This window comes from Nasonia vitripennis, chromosome 1, assembly GCF_009193385.2.
Source record: "Nasonia vitripennis strain AsymCx chromosome 1, Nvit_psr_1.1, whole genome shotgun sequence".
Classification (NCBI taxonomy): Eukaryota; Metazoa; Arthropoda; class Insecta; order Hymenoptera; family Pteromalidae; genus Nasonia; species Nasonia vitripennis.
The window spans coordinates 8,321,619-8,343,245 of NC_045757.1; the positions used below are offsets into that span (position 1 = coordinate 8,321,619).

At 45.7% G+C, this 21,627-nt stretch overlaps 2 protein-coding genes across 9 annotated transcripts in view; both read right to left on the reverse strand.

Annotated features, from left to right (window-relative positions):
• LOC100121368 (ankyrin repeat domain-containing protein SOWAHB) overlaps window positions 1–21,627 on the reverse strand; it is a 110,616-nt gene that overhangs the window by 11,230 nt on the left and 77,759 nt on the right. For 7 of the 8 annotated variants that reach the window (XR_513104.4, XR_513103.4, XM_008218440.4 and 4 more), the window contains 3 exons: window positions 4,337–4,342; window positions 631–729; window positions 540–545 (listed from right to left, as the gene is read on the reverse strand). Coding sequence is in view for 6 of the 8 variants with exons in the window: in XM_008218440.4 (XP_008216662.1) it covers window positions 540–545; window positions 631–729; window positions 4,337–4,342 (111 nt within the window). In the remaining 2 variants the exon portion in view is untranslated. Of the gene's footprint in view, window positions 1–539; window positions 546–630; window positions 730–4,336; window positions 4,343–16,480; window positions 16,484–21,627 lie in introns of all 8 variants that reach the window. The other variant, XM_031923041.2, reaches the window with a different exon arrangement.
• LOC116416125 (serine/threonine-protein phosphatase 6 regulatory ankyrin repeat subunit A-like) lies at window positions 5,521–14,576 on the reverse strand. The gene is made up of 3 exons (XM_031923065.2): window positions 14,279–14,576; window positions 13,241–14,187; window positions 5,521–11,605 (listed from the first exon to the last, which is right to left on the reverse strand). The coding sequence occupies exons 2-3, from the start codon at window positions 14,108–14,110 to the stop codon at window positions 10,778–10,780; spliced, it is 1,698 nt and encodes a 565-aa protein (XP_031778925.1). The 5' UTR covers window positions 14,111–14,187; window positions 14,279–14,576; the 3' UTR covers window positions 5,521–10,777.

Below are 21,627 nucleotides of genomic sequence, written 5' to 3' on the forward strand. Positions count from 1 at the left end.
CGCGCTGGCCTCGTTTTGCGTATATATATAACGTCTGTGTGTGTGTGTATGCGGGGACCGCTGATGTCCTTATCGAGTCGTCGCCGCTGCGCCGAGAAAGAGCTGTATCTAGGCATCTCTTTGAGGTCGCCGTTTCGGCTCCTCTGCAGTCACGAGACGGAAGAGCATTGCAGCTATATATGTACAGTGCACTCGCTCGATCACGACGAGGCCGAGGCTTTTATTCGGAAAGTTAAGGTGGGGATGCGAGGATGGACGGATGGGCTTTAACGTGAGAAATCGTGCCGCTGTGTGGAACTGCGGCGCGCTTATATTGCGAGAGGCTTCAATTAGTGCGATCAGGGAGGTTGAGCATGTAGTCGGTGCACACAATTAAGACAGCATCGGTAATTAGTCAGAGATCATCGCGGTGGAGAGATCGGAGTGATGATGTCGATCCTGAGGAGGATACGGGGCAAGATTGCCGGTTCTTGCGCGAATGTAAATTTGTTTCTCTTCTTGGAATTGTGTGGAAGCTTCAGTGCGGTTATGTGACTTACCCCATTCTGGAAAGAGCAGACAAAATGTATTAGTTGTTTGATAAAATTGTTGTTTTTTTTTCTCATCATTTTCAATCATTGATCGACTCACCGAAGTCTCGTTGACACTCTTGATCCAGTCTTTGCAGGTACCCGCGATCAGCTTCACGATGTTCTCATCCCCGTGCTTGGCTCCCCAGTGAAGCGCTGTCTAAACACAGTAAAATTTCTCTCGTTAATAGCCGCGCATATTCGCCAAAGTAATAACAAAATCAAAATTAATTTTAAGAACTGTTGGAGTTTTTGTTAAAACTTAGTTTTAGTATTTTGAAATATTATTCAGTTCTTGTTTTATTGTAGCTGGGAAAACCCAAGAACAGACGCCGTGCCGAGTCCGTGGCCGAACTCGGCAGCGCATCTGTCCGTTTTATAATGATAAGCTTCTCGGAGACGCGGTCTGTTTGTTGCCTACGAAAAATACGTGCGACAAACACGGCAATTAGGTATTAAGAAGGAGCGCTTTTTATGATACCCAGGTGGGCAGCGGGGGCTATTAAGAAGGGTCCGTCCGCTTACGCTTCGACCGCATCGTCGCGTACCTGGATATCGGCAGCGTCCCTCTTGCGATCAGCCGTAGGACCGCGTCACCGAGGTATTGTAATACCCTCAGCAGAGGATAGCAGTTAGTTCAGTCCGAATCGAGCAAGCGAGCAATTGTCCAGTCGAACGCTTCACTGACATCTGACTACGCTGTCATACTTGTATTAATTTCTTGTTCCTTTTTGTATTAATAAATATATTCACCGTGAGAATTTATACCCTGCTTGATTATTATTTTCAACAAGAACCATCCCGAGAAAATCTTCTCGCACCCGGACACGACTGAAACACGCGGGAAGAATCTCAGAACCAAGTCAACAACACGTGTGCCAACACGGCTGAGCCGTACAAAAATACCAAACAACATTTTTACACCGGTCGGGCGCGTTTGTAAAACAGCCGAAACCCCCTTTTCCCTCGTTTCTGATACACGCGAATCTCTGCGCGCGCGACGAAAGAAAGCTCGTCGTCTCGACGGAAGCGGTTCGGCGCGCAATCGTCGACGTCGACACGACAGGAGCAGCTGTTCTCGGTCGACACGTATTTTCGGCGAGAGAGAGAGAGAGAGAGAGAGAGAGAGAGAGAGAGAGAGAGAGAGAGAGAGAGACCGATGAATGGAGAACCGGCGACGACGGACGCGCGGGGGTTAATCCCGCGTTCCCTGAATCGGACGACAAGACGGAATTAACGTTGTCTGGATTTTCACGCTTGAGATGGATAAGCGAGGATTTGACTTTTTTTCTTCGTTAATTCCGAGTGGCTGGCTGGTTCATTGAACGTCTGCTTGTGAATGAATATGTTCGATTCAGCTATATACGAGAATAAATTACAAAACAGTTTTCGACTTTTTATCAAACAATAACGCGTAATGGACCCAATCGAACACCTCCCCCTCAAATTCTATCGAAACAAATCTCGCATCCAGCTCTCCTTACCCATTATCCAATCCGCAAAGTCTCCGAGACTAAGGTCTCCATCTCAAGAGAGAAAGAACAGGATAGTAGCAGTAGCATCCACACAATCCTCTGCGGCTGCTCGCGATGCTCGCTCACGATACAGATATCTGCCCTGCGAGTCTCGCGGCGGAATTTGCGTTGAATTAGCGTATAATCGCCGGTCCCGATCAGCGGAATCCGGCTGCTCTCTCTCCCGGCTTACACGTGTCCCCGCGCGAACGCAATATTTAGTGCGAGCTCCCGTGGGATTCTTCCGCGCGTTCCAAATTTTTCCCGGGGATTCCGCGCTTTCGGCTGGTGCTGCAAAGGGACTTCTTGCGTTGTACCGCGAGACTTCGCGATCTTATAAAGCAAAGGCTTTTTGTTGTTGTGGGGGGAGATTTTTCGAATTTTTCGGGATTTCGCGCGAGATTTTCAAACCGCAGCTCGGTTTGGCGACGCTAAATTAATACCTGCAGATTGATCTCTCTCCCCCTCTCTCTCTCTCTCTCTCTCTCTCTCTCTCTCGCGAGCCACAGCCGATCCTTAATTGACCAAACAGACTTTTTCTCGCTACATCCTCGTCATCGGCCTCTGTATAAGGCAAAAAAAGAGCCACGACGGCAATTGAATCTATAAAAACACAAACAGCGTCGTCTTATGTCGAGAGCATACATTAAATCTTTGGGTATAAGCTGCGCCTCCCGCTGATCGCGCAAAACAAAGCGCACAGCCGATTCGCCGTATGAAAATAAGAAGAATCCGAGAGCGACTATATACACACATACGAGTATAGTCGAGGCAGAAAGAGACATTCCTGCACAGGTGATTACCGGCGTGCCGAGTTTTTCTGTTCGCGCGCGGTAAATTGATTAAAAGGCTGCGCTGGACGCACCGCGCGGCAAAGTTCCTTTTTGCCGCTCGGCCGATTCCTAGAAGGAAGCCTCGGGCACGTGTCTTCCTTTGAGGATGTTGGATGGGGCGGGTGGAAGAGTTAGTAAGTATACTATGACTTCACTGTTTTGATTAATTAATTGTTTCACAACGCCGAGTTACCAACAAACGTTTTTTCCACACTACGAGCAAGAATATACACACAGCGAGCGCTGCGAATATTCATTTTTATTCAAGCCCATCGTCATAATTTCAAACTCAAAGCAAAGTACAACACGCCGGCATATCCTTGGAGAAAATAAGAAAACAACACCCACACACAGAGCGCAACAGCAACGGCGGCGGCAGCTCCAAAAGCCAAAAACAAGCTCCCTCTCTCGTTCTCTTCGCGCAAAGAGCAGAAAAGAAAAACTCGCGCTGGAAACAGCGCGCGCTCGCGCAAAGGCGCGAGGAGATGGAGAAAGGCAGAGAGAGAGAGAGAGAGAGAGAGAGAGAGAGAGAGAGAGAGAGAGAGAGAGAGAGAGAGAGAGAGAGAGAGAGAGAGAGAACGTAGCAGAGAGCTCGTATTAGCGTTACGCGGCAGCCGACGGATAAATCATAAAGCAACGAGGCGTATACGTATGCTAATGACACGTCCCGCATCCTGTTCTGCCGCCCTCTTACCCCTTTTCTCCCTCTCGCTCTCTCGCTCTCTCTCCGCTGAAAATTTTCCTTCCGCGTGTGTGCCTGTATTAGCCGGACTCGTGCGAGGCTGTTGCAATCCCAAGTGCGATTCTTTTGTTCGTCGGTGTGTGTATAGTACTGTACGCCCGGTGTGGCATAGAGCAGCCGAAAATAAAAAAGTAATTATGCGCGCGTAGAGAGAGAGAGAGAGAGAGAGAGAGAGAGAGAGAGAGAGAGAGAGAGAGAGAGAGAGAGAGAGAGAGCGAGAAACACATTCCGCACGCGTTCTCTGCAGCTCTTTGCGTTATATGTGCAGTGTGTCTGGATGAGCTGAGATAATATTATGAGGGCAAGAGAGGATGAAGGTGGTGAGATTCTAATTAGCACGAACTTTTATGAAATCGCCGGCGAGATGTCGAAAATTGGTGCGTTTGTTCTTTTAATATTTTGAAATATATGCGTAGTGTAAAATGCAAATAACACACTCGTTCTTCGACAATCGAATCCTCGAGCAATCTCCGCGATTGCATTGAGATCTCTTCCTCTCTGTACATCAGCAGCCAATAAGGAAAATCAGTGAAACACAATGAAAAATTAACGATACACCTCGTCAGTACAAGCCGAGCTACAAGCTGAAAAAAGCCGAGAACTCGCATTCGCTCATCTCTCTCTCTCTCTCTCTCTCTCTCTCTCTCTCCTGCAGCAGAAATTCAATTGCCGACGCACATAGCCCGCGGCAAAACACAACGCAGCAACGCCGGCATTTCTCCGCCCACCTGCGATCCACTGTGCCTGATATCCACAATGCTATCTCGATCGCTCATCTCCGCGGCAGATTGAAATACACGAACCGCCCTGACTCACGGCTCTCTGCTATACGCTTCCTCGTTTACGGAAAAAGCTACGCGCGTCGCTGGCTGCCAACGAGCTGTGACTGATATCGACACATCGCGCGCTCTCCGACACTCGTTCTTCGCTGCAAATACGCAGATCGTCAGCGAGCCAAGGAAACGCGTAACGCTCGTTTCCTGCAGCACTGCGGCGCCTCGCTGTGCGCGGCTGATTAATTCGAACGATTGTACGCTTAGTGCTAATGAGGGGGAGCCACAGAGCAAAAAGTTTCGATTGCGGAGTGTCTATGTGTGAGTGTGTGTGTGTGTCTCAATGGGGAAGTGCCGGTGAGAGAGAGAGAGAGAGAGAGAGAGAGAGAGAGCGAGAGAGAGAGAGAGAGAGAGAGAGAGAGAGAGAGAGAGAGAGATTAATCAAGTGGGATTGTTGTGTCTGTGAGTGTATTAGGATGGAGCGGTTTTTGCGTGGGCGGCCGCGCTGCAGCTGTGTCGGCTCGATCTAATCGGGATAATTAGCGCAAATGGATCGGAAGGATCGTTGCGGCGGTGATTCGATTAGATGACAGGTGTGCGCGCGAGCGCTTTATTATCCAGCGTTAGAACGTTATACTCAGTGAAAAATAATCATGAACGAAATGTCTCGAGCCAACGCGCGCACGTGCGCAAAGCTCGCATTCCGAGAGAGGAAGCGCGTAAGTGACGTCCGCGCGGCGGCCGACTCGAGGGAGGCTCGGCAATTAGGCGACTTTCTGAGTGCGAATGCAAATCGAGCTACAGACGCTGAATGTGAGAGAGAGAGAGAGAGAGAGAGAGAGAGAGAGAGAGAGAGAGAGGGAGAGAGAGAGAGGCAGGTGGTTTCACCGAGCCGCGACGCCAGACAAGACATTGCCATCAGTCGGCCATTAGCCCGTCACTCGCCACCGCGCGCAGTGATTCGCGCTCTCGCGTGGGATGTATTCGCTGCGTAGCGACGTAACAGACGAGTTTATTATTTGCTCGGAGAGGTGCTTAGCGCTGATTACGCATACGCTTTTTATTTATTTATTTATTTATTGATAAATTATACGGGCAGGAGGCCCTTTTACAAAATAAAATTATTACTCAAGGTATTGAAGATTTACAAAATAACGAAAATAACGAACGAGTTCAAATTGTAGAACAAAGTTCTTCAATTTTGACTTAAATTGCAGCAGTGCGGAGTTTTTGTTGCTTTGTTCGATTATTGGATGTTCAAGGGTTATTGAGGATTCACTGTCTTATTGAGGAGATCCAGTGTAATAAGTTATACATGACGATGAACGTGGCTATCGAGGTCAGCATGAATTCGTAAAATTCTTCCCAATTGCCCCTCGAAAAGTTTACGTTCACCCACATTTTGGATGAAGAAGACGATTCTTCTCGATCGGTCCTATATGTATAACGCGGCGGTGACGATTTCGATTGCGAGTTGCGATGCGCCATCTGTCGGTCGTACGGAGAACCACCGAAGTCAGAAAAATACTAGTATACTCGCATCGGATCGATATGCGATCAGTATGTGTGTGTGTGTGTGTACAGGATTCACCGGCAAAGGGCTGAAATCGGTAAGCCGCTTTCGGGAAAGCGAGCCGGCCATATATAGCTCCCGGCGAATCTCTCTCTCTCTCCCTCTAGAATGAGAAAGAGGATCGCGCGCAGGCTGAGCAGAACAGGAGCGGGAGGACAGGGCGATTAGGTAAACCCCGGATTAGTTGGACGCTGGCGCTGGATTCGCTCGGACAGCTACTCTCCTTCTCATCCCCCCCCCCCCTTTTCCTGTCTCTCAGTCTCTTGTTTTCTGATTAACTATCTCTTACTCTGGGTTTTGGTTATCCATTACTCTGCTTACACTCTTTTTCCGCGCTGTGTCGTCCAGCTTTTTATCCGGGCGCTTACACGCTGTTTATAGAATCAGCATTTTTTGTGTCCATACCAGCTACCGTGTGATCAAGTTTTTTTTTTTAGACGACGAAAACGTTCCTCCAAACATAAAGTATCAATTTTCTAACAAACATCCCTCGATAACCTCCGCGTCTCTTTCCCACACCCCCATATTCGTCGTTTTTCCATTGGACTGTGCAAAGCCGGAGCTATAGCGTCGACACAAGTGAAGTTCGATCGGGTCGTCCGCGCACTAATAATGCTCGGGCCCTGATTTACATGATTGGATCGGCGTTACGAAATTGAAACTGGCCGTGTGGCTCTTGTACCGAAATGGAGATTCCAGAGGACAACGAGGACGATTCCTTGCAGACGAGGAATTACCATCGTCGCTGTTTCTCTCTCCCTCTGTCTGCCGACGGCAGCCGACCGGACGACGACGAGTATTCGATGCTGTGTGCAGACCATCGTCTCTCGCGGATCTCTCTCAGCTCTCTCCCTGGGATTTGGATTATCGACTGATGTATGCTCGACTGCGTGATGACTCGGGATTGGGATTGTTATAGCTGGGCTGGCCTATTTTGCTTCGATTGATGAGAGAATTCAGCGCGCGCTGGAGATAGATAATTTAAGAGCTGATAGAAAAAGTATTGAACGCGCAAGGAGCAGAGAGCACAGGAGTGAATTAAGGCTGGCTAAGCGCTGCACAGAGGAGAAAAGAGAATAGACTCTCCTTGCCGCATCTCTGTATCTCCGTTTATCTGGCTTTCTTTCGCCGCCGGTCAAGCAGACCAGAAAGAAGAAGAGAGAATAAGAGAGAGGGGGGGGGGGAGAAGACCCAGAGATTAGTATGCTCGTATCTGCATGCCGCAAGATCGTATCGCCGCGCGGAGTCCTTTGTGGGCTTTTTGTTTGCGCTCGCGCATACGTATTTATGCGAGCGTCCCGCTCCTTTTTCTTCCTCTCCTTTCCCTCTGCCTCCTCCACCACCTTCTTCTTCTACCTCCTGCGGACGCAGCTCTCTCGCTTTATATAAAAGATTTGTTTTATGCAAACGGACGTTTTTCTCGCGAGAACGAAGCGAACACTTTATTATGCGACTCTCGATAAATATTGCGATATTAATATCGAATTTATAGGCTTCGACAGCCGTAGATTTCGCTCTCCCTCACTCGCGTTCTTATTTCTTTTGCCGAAAGAGATGCGAACGAATATCAATTACTTCCGTTGATTTCCGAAACGGGATTTATGCGGAGCCGATGGCGGGGATACGATAAAGCTGCCGTATGTGTGTGTGTGTGCAGCGCATAAAAGTTTCGAGGAATTTTCAGCGTGCACGCGCGATGCGGGATTAAAGCGCGGGCTCGTCTTTTTATGCGGTTATACGCGCGAGTTATCGGGAATCACTTGTAAGTGTGTCATAGGGAGAGATTATCGTTATTTATTCCGTCGGTTCGGCAAGTAATGATGATATTCGATGTTGACTCGGTGATTTACGAGTTTGATGGTTTTTTTATTTTGGATAAAGCTATAGCTATTAGTGTTTAGGAAAAAAACTATTCGTTTTTGGAGCTGCGCGGACAGATTCCCAACAAATTGCGCAGCGACGAACTCGTCGAAAACGTCGTCGAGCGAACAAAAGACGAGCCACCCGGCTGCACTAAGAAACTTAAAAAAGAAAAAGAGAATCGATGTCACCCACACAATACCCGCGCACAAAACCGAGGAAAACAAAAGTAAAGCGGCAGTTTGTTTGTGCACGCGGATACGTAGAGGTATAAGATCCAGAGACAAGCCAGTGTTGGAGAGAGAGAAGGAGGAAGTCGAAACTTGACCGGTTGTCCCCGGCGACGCCGCGGCCCTAATCCCCACTGTGCACCAATTACCTCGTCCACTGGGCTCTACTCCGGCGCGGCTCATGCAAATTGGATTTTGGTCGCGCGAGCGCGTGCACTCTGACAGGCGCCATTGTGCCCGCGTTTTCGCCGAGAAAACGCGCTCGATCGAACGTACACTGCGACACGAGACTGGAGAGGTGTATATCGCTCGTGCGTGTGCTCGTGCAATGTTCTTTGTGTTTTTGGAGGATTAAATTTGTTATTATATGGAAGCTGAGGATAACTGCGGTGACTCGATTTGAAATCGACTGCTTTTGAGAATTATTGATGGCTCGGGTGTCATACTCCGCCTATAAAGTAAGAACTTTTGAAAGTCGACGTCTTGATACTTTATTATGCAATTTCCGATCGGCTGTACGATATATGGTTGCCGAGTCCAGTTTTCATTACTCGAATCATATTTGATTAAAAACCTTGTGCATATTGAGAACAAATTGTAAAACTCCGTGTGCTTTTGTAACTCATTATCGATGTAATTTGTATTCACCGATACGGTCGTTCGCAGCAATCACTCCTCTTAGATAAATAGTCGCAACTTGAAGTAACGTACATACGCGGCGTATCACATCCTGTCAACCACTATCTTACACGTTCAACTTTCCATATCCACCCACAACCTCAAGGAAAGGGACCATTACTGGTTCGTCAACTTTTTTTCAGCGAACTTATACCGGTCACCCTCTCTTTTGGCTCAATTAGAGCGAACCGCTGGCCGCGTATATGCCTCCCGAGTCCAGCGCATCGACTTTCCCACGAGAACGTCGATCCACACTTGCGCCGGTTAAGGACGCACGACGATTGGCTTTGCTGTCGATTTTCTTCCGGGTTTGAGCTCGTCATATCCTGACGAAATAAGCTCATCGGATAAATTATTTCACGCGGTTTGAGAGTTTTTCAATGTACTCTACCGGACCTTCGATGTTCGTCGATGAAACGACACAATATTCTCCTCTATCCTCGTCAATATCTTATCGACGCGTACACACAATGAAAAATTTACATTCCATCGATTCCTCGACAATATACGCTTCAGCCTAACGAACGGCCCGCCGCTTATATATCGACATTTAAATCGCCATTAAATCTCCGACAAGCCAGGAGAAAAAAGACACACTCGCTCTCCGATTTTCCCCGTCGGCATATCAATTACTCGTGAGAGCTGCAATAAAAATTAGTACAGCACAGCCGCGGCTCTCTCGAGCAGAGGACTCGCGTTATTTGAAATTCAAAGCACAGCGCGCGCGTCATCGACTGTCCAAAAAGCTCAATGTAACAGCGACGGCGGCGGCGGTGCGTATGTACATTCGAAACGTACGAAAATTCACAAAAGGACTGACGCACGAGCGAAAATATCCGGACAATCGATCTATTCAAGCTCGAACAAGAATCGATCGGGTTTCGCCTTGCAGCGAGCCATCGCGATCTAAGTAAGCTAAGCACGTACGGCCATTATATGCGCGCGAAGGCTTCGCTCGGCTAATCAGCAATCCGCGCGTCTCGCTCTCCTTTGCCGCGACGAGGAGCTATGCGACGGCACTTCGATCTATAAAATTGGAATAGACGCCGTGGGTGATGATGATCACGCGGCTCATTCGTAGGCGGAACGACGCCTGAGAATGACATACTTAGCGCGAGCCGTGACGTGCCTGTCTTGAGATTTGACGCGGAGATGAATTTTTATTCGGGAATAGGCGCGAGGCTGTTACTTGGCTTTTTAAAGGAGACTATGATTCGATCGCTGGTTTAAAATTTTTTTCGTTCTTCGCGTAAGAAATATAATTGTCAAACTGTAAATGTGTATTTTTATTTAAATCTAATACCGTTGCACAATATACTCAAAAGCCATTCCGAACACAAAAACCTTACGTTGCACACTCACACGCGCGAAAAATAAGCTTTACAACGGCCCATATAAGGGCCACGGCACGCAGCTTCCTTGCCGTGCAATAAAGTCATCGGCTGTGCCGTCGCGAAGCCAACAGAAAAAAAGGCGATTCGAAGCCTCGGGCGTTTTATAGGCTCATTTGGTGCACACAGCTGCGCGAATTTCCGGCGCTCGATTCGACTTGGATTCTGCAGTGTGAAGGTGTGCGATTGCACTGAGCGTCGGATAGGACCGTTGCGAGCGCTACTAATCAAATCGATGTTTTCGTATAAGTATGAAAAAATCCAGGAAATTGTATTTGACTGTCTAATAACGCGAGAACGGAGTTAACAGGTGCCCATATGTTTCTTTTTGTATAATATAATTAAAAGATGAAGATAAAATATAATCTTTACAAGGCTTTTATTGAATAGATTAAAAAGTAGTATAAACTCCAAAGCTTGGAGCTCGACCGTTAAAAGTGATCTCAACATACGATGAGAGGTATTTTCGCGGAGTATCACTCACGACTACGAGCCTCTCCGAAGACAACTCAACATTATCAACAGTGAACATTGCAGAGAGCAGGTTTCAACAGGGAGAACGTTCAGCATGTATACCTTTTGACATGACGAATCGCATGAACTAGTGCAGAGGTTTATGAAACACCAAGTAATCTGCTTAGTCTGTCTTCTTCTTTTGTCTTTGTAACGCTTCCTTTTCTTTCATTCCAGATGCTTCTCATATTCATGCCATAGTCATCAGGCACGTGGCCAGCTATGCTCCTTACAATCATCCAAGGCCAAAATCCACCAGCATTGTCGATAATTTCCTCCATTTCCAGCACAAAAATTCCGCGCTCGAAAGCTACGCGTATATCTTCCGCATACATGCCGAATCCGTTGAGATCATAAAACCTGAAATTTGCCTCGAACTGGGGTCGTCGGATAAGTGCAACGATTTGACGTCGGTTTTTCGCAAGAAGATCAAAAAACGTGCAATTCTTCATAAACCTCGTAAACTTCATCCTAGAGGCATACAAGACACAGTCTTTATAGTAGTCCCACAACTTCCAATGTCGCCTGATGATGATTTCGTCCTTCAATGCGATGGACGACGAAGTTCGCTTCAGAGCCAGCTGTTTTATCATTAGTCTGATGCTGAGATCCTCATCGATCTTCATTCGGTTGTCAAAAATTTGACGATCGATCAAAGAGAAAGGCGTGTTGCCGTTGTTGTCCTCGGCGAGAATATCCGCGCCGGCGGACAGGAGTAGCCAGATTATCTCTTCCTTGAGTTTTTCACAGGCACAGTGCAACGCTGTCCTACCTTCGCATGTCCTAAGATGAATGCTCGCGCCGTGACTGAGTAAAGTTTCGAGTACTGCGCGCGATGTTATGTGACATCTGATCACAAGGTAGAGTGGAGATTCGCCATTGCTCGTCCGCGAATTAACATCTATGCCGCTAGCCAAACAGAGCTTCAACTGCAAAACAAACAACAAAAAATGAGTTAATTATTATTATATTACCAGAGTATAATGTAACCTGTAGTCTACATTTTTACTCGGATCTGCCTTCGTAGGAAATTGAGGCTAATATGGCCACGGTATGCCAAATTTTATGCCCAGTAGCCAGATTATGTGGCCATATATATGTCCCTGTTAACATGCGACGGTAAGTCGGCATAATATGCCATAAAATTATGGCGAACGTTTTATACATGACAACCTAACCTTGCACATATTTATGCATACCTACAAACATGACCACACTCAACACAAAAATTTTGTGTTTTCAAGATTTTATCAATGATAGTGTAAAAGTGATGATCTTGATAGATATTCCCAACTCAGTGTTCAAGTCAGTCGCAGGCAGTATTCATCATTATAGTGCCTTATATGCAGTGTATTCGTGCAAGATGTTTAATTTGTAGTGTAGATGCTTATTTTATTATGTAGGGACAGGCTGGCGTAACAATTTTTGCTTGTCTGTCTTTGCTAGCTGACCCACACCGAACCCCATGGCTCCGGGGGCAAAATTTACACATGGGTGTTTATATGAAAATTTAAACTAGAGTACTTGAGATAAAGATAAGTGGATATATTGTTTTAACAGCTTGAAACAAATCACCATGCAAAATTTCAGCCCTCTAAGTATGATAGATTTTAATTGAGAGCAAAAAGAAAAATTGAAAAAAGTAATCGTACAATCATTGAGAATTTGATTTTGCTGTCAATTAAAATCTATCATACTTAGAGGGCTGAAATTTTGCATGGTGATTTGTTTCAAGCTGTTAAAACAATATATCCACTTATCTTTATCTCAAGTGCTGTAGTTTAAATTCTCACGTAAACACCCATGTGTAAATTTTGCCCCCGGAGCCATGGGCTGCGGTGTGGGTCAGCTAGTGAAGACAGACAAGCAAAAATTGTTACGCTAGCCTGTTTTTACATAATAAAATAAGCATGTACATCACAAATTAAACATCTTGCATGAATACACTGCATATAAGGCTATATAATGATAGATACTGCTTGCGACTGACTGAACAATGAGTTGGGAGAATATCTGTCAAGATCATCACTTTTACACTTCATTGTTGATAATCTTGAACACACAAATTTCACCTGATGTTGTTTCTAATATTCACACTAACATAAAAACACGCATGCCAGAATATTATATATATATATATATATATATATATATATATATATATATATATATATATATGTGTGTGTGTGTGTGTGTGTGTGTGTGTGCGCGCGCGCGTGTGTGTTAGTGAGTTTTGAGTGTGATTATATGTAAATTTGTATGTATGAATATTCAAGGTTAGGTTACTGTTCTTAACACATTGCCTTGTATTTTCAAAATTTATTGCAAAATCCTTTTTTTAAACGTAAATAATTTTAGAATTTACTGCGTTAAAAGAAATTTGATTATTAAGTTTATGGATTTTAGGTTATAAATCCATTGGTGGAGTCAAGTACTCAACATAATGTGGGCATATTATGTTGACATATTATGCTAAGAAAAATCTGGCCAGCAGTTATTGACCGGCCATATCTTATGGCGTATTTTCTACGAGGGTGTAGAAGTACAAAAAGTTATCTACTTACGAATTCATTATTTCCACTCATGACGGCCCGGTGTATCGGCTGATACTGGTTCTGAACTTCTCTATCTTCGAGAGAAACGCCCTTCTCTATCAAGATCTTGGCCAGAGCCAGATGAGCTGCGTAATCCTCACTGTTAAATGCGAGTCGGTGTAATATGTTATCATTTCTCGAACTCTTGGCAGTAAAGTCGGCTCCATGTTTCATTAACAACGGCAAAAGTTCGTTGGCTTTCTTACTGCTGGCTGCCAAAAGCAGCGGTGTCTCGCCACCCTTATCAGCTAGATTAACTTCAGCTCCTTTTTCGAGCAGCGTATTGGTCAACTGTACTCGATTATGTTTCGCTGCGAAGTGTAGTATAGTTCGACCATAGGAGTCTCGAGTTTGCCAGTCGGCACCATGGTCTATAATCAGATGAACGAGTCGCTCGCTTTCCGACGATGACTGCATCTGAAGCAACACGTGGAGAATCGTCCACTTGTTGTCCACCATCTGAGGGTCACGAGATCCGAAGGGCTCGTTAACATCAGCACCGGAGCAGACCAACAGTTCAGCGGATTTGTAGTAGCCGGATAAAACGGCGATCCAAAGAAGTGAAAGCTGTTCACAGTTATTTTTCGGAAACTGATTACAGAGTAAGGGTTCCTGATCCAGGATCAGTTCAATTATGAGTTTTTGATCATGAATCAGTTGTTTTGTCTGGTTCCTGGTGAAGCAGCGCTGGAGAAAAATTTCTCTGAGCGACTGATGCAACAAGTGATCGTATCGCTCGAATGTATTGTTGAGATCCGAATTCAAACTGCTATACAACATGTAGGAGCCATTGTATAGTTTGTCACAGAAAATACTGTGACGCTCTAGTTTAAGTATCATCGTCCGGTTTAAAGAATAACACTATGAGATGCTGCTGGCATAAGAGCTTCGTTTTCATTCAGTTATTTGTCGATGTACTGGAAAATGTAAAAGTTACGTTAACTCTTTGCTGATGGTGAAAAAGTATTTATGAAAAGGCAGTAGTTTGACGTTTAGTTTAGTACTTACGGTGTGTTAGCGATCGTCGACATTTTCAAACTGAGAAGGAGATGCCAAGCAGACTAACTTCCTTCTCAAAACTTAGTGCACTGAGAATACAACGTTTCACCTCGACGGATCTGGACAGACTAATAAAGTTTTCTGCTCCAGTAGGTTCCTTCATAGATGGCTAAAGTGTACTACCTACAAAAGTATAGACACTAATACACCTCTATGGTGCCATTTATAACTTTGTACCTATATCGTAGAAGTGACCGCGTCGAGGTGACCGTAATAAGGGTAGCGACGCATCACGAGAACGCTCCGGCCCCGGTCGTCGCCCGTCTAGTCATCTAGACTGGCGGCATTCATTGAAAGACACGCCTTAAAATTCGCCTCGAAATATTTATGCCTGTCGAGTACTTCTCAACTTGACAAAGCAATAAACTCCAAAAATCCTTCACCCCACTACTATCGCAGCTCCATCCAACCATCGAACGCTCGAATTAGATCAACGGAATAGCGAGAGCGCCTAACCGTGGCAAACCTCCCCCATACGTGCATCTCCGCACCTAAACAGCATCAGCGGCATCGCATACATATCCTCTTGCGTATAGCTGTGTATACGTGTACGTATATAGCTGTGTACACGCGGGTTAATACGGTGTGTGCGGCCGAGTGATGCACGAGCGACGCAGCGCTGCGCCCGCAAAGCGGCCAACCGCACGCCAGATGCCCACGCGCTGGCTTCGCAAAAATCCGTGCGGTATACGCATACCTGGATCGGCTGTAGAGAGCCGTATACCCTGGCCGCAACGCGACCGCCCCTGTTGCCAGCGGTGGTGCTGTGATGCTATGCAGTCGCGCAGCGGAGTGGCTTGAATTAAGGCTCGATTCGGAGGTGCGAAGGTGAAATTAGTGTGCTATTTATGTTCTTTTTTTTAGTTGCTTTTTGCGGTCTTCGTTACCGAAATTTGATTTGTCCGATATTCAAAGCAGATTGAAAGAAAACTTGTATACTCAAGAAACGTAATTTTTCAATGCGAAACTGCATCTAAAAGAGGTACGATTGAAATGTTGTAAAAATCAATCACACCGGACCCTAATAAAAACAAAGTCGCACGATTCAATTAACAATAATCTCAAGCACAACCACCGTTTACCACCAAAAATATCTGTGATTACCGTAATAATCCTCGCATTAAAACAAACCCCAGCCCCAAACTCCTCCACCCACTCTTCTGCCTAACTTTCCTTATAAGACTCCCCTATCCCCCCCTCTCTCTCTCTGGATCTTCCGAGAAAATCAATTTGCCCTATCCTCGCATCCGCCTAATTTCGCATCTCTCTCTCTCTCGTGCGCTAAACGAGTTCATTAAAAGAATCGAGTCTAAAAAGGCCCTAACCGCGTCACGTACGGAAGTTTACGCGGAGCGATCGGCTTTTGTGTATTATAACTCGCTCTTTCTCGCGCGCGCGCGCGCGCAAGAGAGAGAGAGAAGCCAATTACACTCCGCTTCGATATATACATCGCCGCCGACGAAAGTACCGAGATACGCCGCGTAATGACCGTAATTGAGAATCGTTTTCAGGAGTATCGAGAGGTAGGGAGAGAGCCTTTACTTAGCGCGGATATTGGATTGAGAAATCCATTGTTCCTTTGCGCGCGCGCTGACCGGGAAAATGGTTTAATTTTGCGTAACGTTGCGCGTACACAGCAGAGAGAAGAGAAGCTTAATGCTGCCAATTTTCATTTATATAGCCCAGCTCGTGGCGCTCTTTTTTCGCGCAAAGTGCTCCTCCGCCGCGAGATCGAGAGAGGCGATGACTTTGTAAGCTATAGAGGCCGCGATGCAATGTATGGCGTGATTTTATGTTGTTTATAATTGGGTACTTATGTAATAAATTTATTTTTAATGAATTGTCGGCGAAGATGCCGCTATTACGGATTATGCGCCGGCCGCGCGCGTGATGAATCGAAGTTACATCGACTTTATATCGTTTTCTCGAAATGAGTACGGAATATAATCGCTGATGCGCATCTGCACCAAAACGTCTAGATTTTTTGAACAAAAACTCGTTATACAGATAGAACTAGTTCCAACAGCCTCATACCTATCCATAGAGGTTAAAAACAAAAAGACTGCTCGTCGTAAAACCATGGCGATAGCATCGGGAAAAGCAATCAGCCCCGACTTAACGATATTAATTGTAATTCCAGTGTGTACTTACATACTGCAGATCCCAGGATAGCGCAAGTTTGTCCAGCATCAGTGACGAGTGGAAGAGAGCAGGCCACCGCCCATGAAACAAATTTAATGCAAATTAGACGCGCGATTATTTCGAGTATACTTATATAATGATAGCTCGCGCGCGCGAGCAAGCTAATGTCGCCCGTATATGCGCCGCGTGTATTTGCATAAGGTGGGAGGAACGGATTCGCGAATTATGGCTGCGAGCTTATTTATGCGCGACGGGCTTTTAAGTGATTATATTACGCTACTGTTTTACAGCCGTGTCGATCGCCTTTCGATGCTTATAATACCCGCGTAAATCGGCGCTTTTATTATTATTGTTATTACTCGCGACAATTTGCATAAACTCTGTATATAATAGCGGAAAAGTTTTTCACAGAGATGCGCAATTATACACAGAGTAGAGTAGGCTGATATATTATTCCCCGACAATCGCACGACGTATTATACCACACGTATATACGGAGCGCACGAACTATGTAAATTTTCCAGAACAATAGCTCTCGTTTTAATTCCGAGCCGGGTCTCTTTCTCTCCCGTATATCGTGCACTTAATAACGAAAAGTAAAACACAAGTCGCAACAAGTCCGAAACATTTAAGATCACGTCAAGAGGAGAGCCACAAAGTGTACACACACACATACACGCGGGGACGAAAAGAATAATAATAAAACAAGCTGCGAAGCAGAAATATACAACGTGTAAAACTCCCCCTTAATTCGAGTACACACAGCACACGTATACGTATATCCACCCGACTTAATAACGCGCTGGAAAATCGCGCGGAAATCTGAAAGTCAAAGCAGGACTTCTACGACTGAATCGTCTGCATGTGTGTGTGTGTGTGTAACCCTCTGCCGAGCCGCTTCTTTCTCGGCGGCACAGCACAACGGGAACTTTGTGTATAAATGAGTAAGCGCGCGAAGTGATCCGTCATGATCAAAGCAACGGCACCTGTGATTTAATTGTCACCGACGAGAGTCGCGCTGCTGCGCGATAAGGAGAAAAGTGGCATGAAATGAAAGTTGGAACGCTTCGGTCACGGAATGCGTTTGTCTGTGTGTATGTGTGCGTGCGGGCCGATAAAAATCGCTGTAATTGCGCTGAGAACATTCGCATCGACTTTATTATACTCTCGCGGCTTATTTGTTTTTCAAAGTAGATTTTGCGATCAGATACTTTTTTTTAAATTTAACGTGGATTCAAGATTGTGTACAGTGATAAATTTAAAAACGTATAAATTAACAAACGCCTTGAAATAGGGTTGCCATCTAAAATTTACCCGTCCGTAAAAACACACGCGAGCCTGAAAAATCAACACCGATAAGAGCAATCATCCGAGCGAAGAAGCGTAACGAAGAGAGATCGGCGATCGATTATAGTAGCCGCGTATTTTTTCTTGTCCCCTATCATGCAACGCTGAACACGCGTATGATAATTAAAGCACGCGCACCGCCGGTAGTTCACAAAAAGGCTCCTATGGGAAATCGACGATCTCGATTTTTCCGAAACGAGAACGCGATGTGTTATAGATAGCCGATGTGGTGTCTATCTCTGACCTCGTGTCTACCGGACGCAATTACACCGTCAACAACAAAAGTCAAATTTTCCACCTTAGCAGGCACTGCCCGAGATTTTCGCCTACGTATTTTCGCGTATTTTTCCATCTTCTTCAAATATACATACAGCGTCGAGCACGCACGCTTTGAAATCCGAGACTGGGTATAACCAGTGTTTTCATGGGTTCCGTATAATTTGACATGTTGTCGTACACGTTATTATTCAGATAGATCTTGGAGATACGCGAGTTAGCGTACGTATACGTGTGTGTGTACAACCCTTCAAACCGATGTCATGCCTCTCGGTTTCCTTTTTACTACGTGTATACTACGCGACTTATTCCCTTTTTCCAGGTATTTTATCCCTGTTTTGGTGCAGCATAGCCTACTTTTTCGTGCGGTGTGCGGAACACGTGTATACGGCGCGCTGTTCGGAGCGCGTAGATGTATCGGCTAATACGTTTATAGACCTACATCGGGCATACATTTGTAGACATGCCTTTTTTGGGGTGTTACGCCTGGGACAGAGTTTATTCGGGGGATCAAGCGAGTTTATTAGGAAAACTCTGTTTTGTTCTATGCAATTATTTAGAAAAACAAAACGCATTGTTTTAATTTCGTTCGCGAGTACAAACTCATTTAGAAAACGCGGACAGCATAAATCTCGAGAGCCAGCCAAACCTGTGGCTGACACTCGCGAAAAATCATTTAAATAATACAGCCGCTCATTTAAACTGCACATAACGCGTCCCGCGGCGGCATGTGCATGAACGCGGAATATATATAGAAACGAAACTAGCTGCTACAAGTGCAGTGAATATACGCATATATATATAGAGAGGTGGGTAGCGAGTTTTGCGTAATTTTTATATACTCCCCGCGCCAGTGCGCGAGAATCAGCCCGCGTGTTTTGGAGTTGAGAAGCTCGAGTGCAACAGCGGCCGGCTGTAGTGCGTTTTACTGTTATCGCACTGCGGGATTTTGCGCGCGCGCGGGCGCATACGGGCTTTATTTCGCCCGTGTAAAATTCGAAACAATGAAAAACTTTTCGCTTTTTCACTGCGCCCTGTGCTATCCCCTTTTTCCCCCTCTCGTACACGCTTCCATTATAGTATCTTTTATAAACATCGGGTGCGTTTAAAAAGTGCAATATTGAAATAATCGTCGGGTTGAGCTATTGGAACGAAAGTACACCACGAGTCGATGAACGTCCGATCAGTATGGTGGATCTCGGAGCGATAACAACGAGCGATAAAAATAATTAAGTCCTCTTCACTGATCTCTCACACACACACACACACACACACGCGCGTGTACATATCGGCCGACGGCGCCAGTGTATGCCTCATCCTGGCGCCGGAGCCCGCGGGGAAATCATCGGCTGCTCGGGTGAAAACATAAATTAAAATACATTAGACGAGCCGGAGAAGAAGCGCGTTATCCATCATAGAGCCTATGACAGCCGGTGAGGCAGATTATGCAGCGTCACCGGCCGATATTATAATCGAGTCGATCCGCGCGCGCGGCTCGCTTTTACTCGTTTTGTTAGCGCCGCAGCTCTTTTTCTGCCTCGTTTGTCTGCGCTGTAGCTGCTTCTCTCTCTATCGACGAGCCATTGTTTTCGTCGCCGGCGCGAGAAGAGGATTTATTGTATTTACATAAGTTTTGGAGCCAGAGGTGTTTCTTTGATTTTTCAGAATGATTAATTGCTTTCAAGCCGGCGGGGGTGACGTCGGCGTAAATGGGGACGTAATATGAGGGTTTTAACAGGCTGGAAATTAATTTTATTGGGATTCGTCTTACTGATTTATGGAGTGTGCTTCGATTTGCAAACTTTTTTGAAAATTGAAATTAATTTAAATTTAGGTTTGCGACAGTGTTTGTAAAATAAAACTTTTACCAATATAACAATAAATTAACAAAACGAGTGCGCTCGAGACAACGACCTAAAATTAAACCGATGTGTAAAACCAGTCTAATTAAATCCAGATTAAAAACAAAGCGAGAGCCACGCTGCAGCTGCAGGAGAGAGAAAGAGAGAGATGCAGACATAAATTTGCGCGAAAAACGAGAAAGAAAATACGCATCGACTGGCGCGCAAACGGGGAAAAGTGGACCGCGTCGGTGCATAAAATGCTCGTAAAGCAGCGTTTAGCGCGCGCTTATACGCGCAAAATTGCTGTAATCCTCCCCCTGCTGCTGCTGCTGCTGAGGATGCGACGACAGAGGCATAGCAGCTCTCTCTCTCTCTCTCTCTCTCTCTCTCTCGCTCTTGCGCGCCACAGCCGATTTACATAGCGATTTGCATAATGCTTATAATTCGAGTAATTATTCCCGGGAAATATACACAATTTAATATAATAGTAGACGCGCTCAGGGGGTCGGGTTACTTGCTCTCCGGCAGGGTTGCCTGACGATCTTGCCAGTCAATGGACTAGGAGAAAAATAATTTTTTCTTTTATTTTAATTAATATACAATCTTTTCTTTTACATCAGCGCGAAGAACGAAGGAACTGCAGCAACTGGTTCAATAAAGCGAAACAGCCGCGTGGAGAAAGGAGCAAGAGCTCTCGACCAAATATATAAATAAGGCGAAATGAAGCGTAATAAGAAAAAAGGGAGAAAGCGGAAGATCCGGCGGCGCGATAGACCCGCAGCGCGGCGAGCAGGTGCGCCGTGAACTATGCCAAGGGACTTTTATCTCGATGACCTTCGCGCTCTCTGATGCGCCGAAAAATTGTTATACACCACGCCAAGATCTCGCCGCAAACTCAAGTATGTGTACTAAAATTTTTGAATGCGATTCTCCGTTAACTCCGAGACGGAAAATTAAAAAGTTTGATCGCGCGCAGGGGGATGAAAGAAACACGCTGTACAAACACCGTCAGTCTCTCGTTAATTCAGGCCACTTAGCAAACCTTTCAATCGATCCGTATCTCTCCGACACACACAATCGTAAAAACCGAAACAGTGTTTGTTGATTAAAAATAAAGAGCTGATCGAGACGAGAAAAAAAGGAGAGAGAAGACCAACGCACACACGCTCGTAAAATTAAACTTTCAGTCATCATCGACTGCAGTGTGCACCTGCCTCTCCGGCTATCTTGAGCTCCAATCTCGTATTTGTTGTACACACAGAGAGACGTTCGGGAGAAAGAGAGAGAGAGAGAGAGAGAAAAAAAATAAAATAATATTTTCTCCCGACTTGGCAATATTTCGCGTGTCCCCGGCGCATCTTATCGCCGCTTGTACTTTATAATGCACACGCCGCTGCTCACCTTTAAATCGTCGCTCGCTCGCGCGCGCGGCACTTAACGCACGCGCCTTTATTTACATAATATTTCAGATGAGTATCGCGAGAGAGAGAGAGAGAGAGAGAGAGAGAGAGAGAGAGAGAGAGAGAGAGAGGACGAGCTGGAGGAGAGGAAATTTCGATCGCAAATCGCCGAGAGCCGATGCCTAAATAATGCGAGAGGAGAGATTTTTTATTTTCGTCGGGTCAGCGATTTACTCCGAAGAGGAAAAATTAAATTCAAGAAAAAAGTTCGTTTACACAAAAACTATGT

What these genes read in the sequence shown, in the direction of transcription:
- LOC116416125 (XM_031923065.2), bottom strand. Translation starts at nt 14,110, where the DNA reads ATGATACTTAAACTAGAGCGTCACAGTATTTTCTGTGACAAACTATAC. An exon ending in TGAGTGGAAATAATGAATTC is followed by an intron (nt 11,606 to 13,240) that starts GTAAGTAGATAA and finishes TTTGTTTTGCAG; the next exon opens with TTGAAGCTCTGTTTGGCTAG.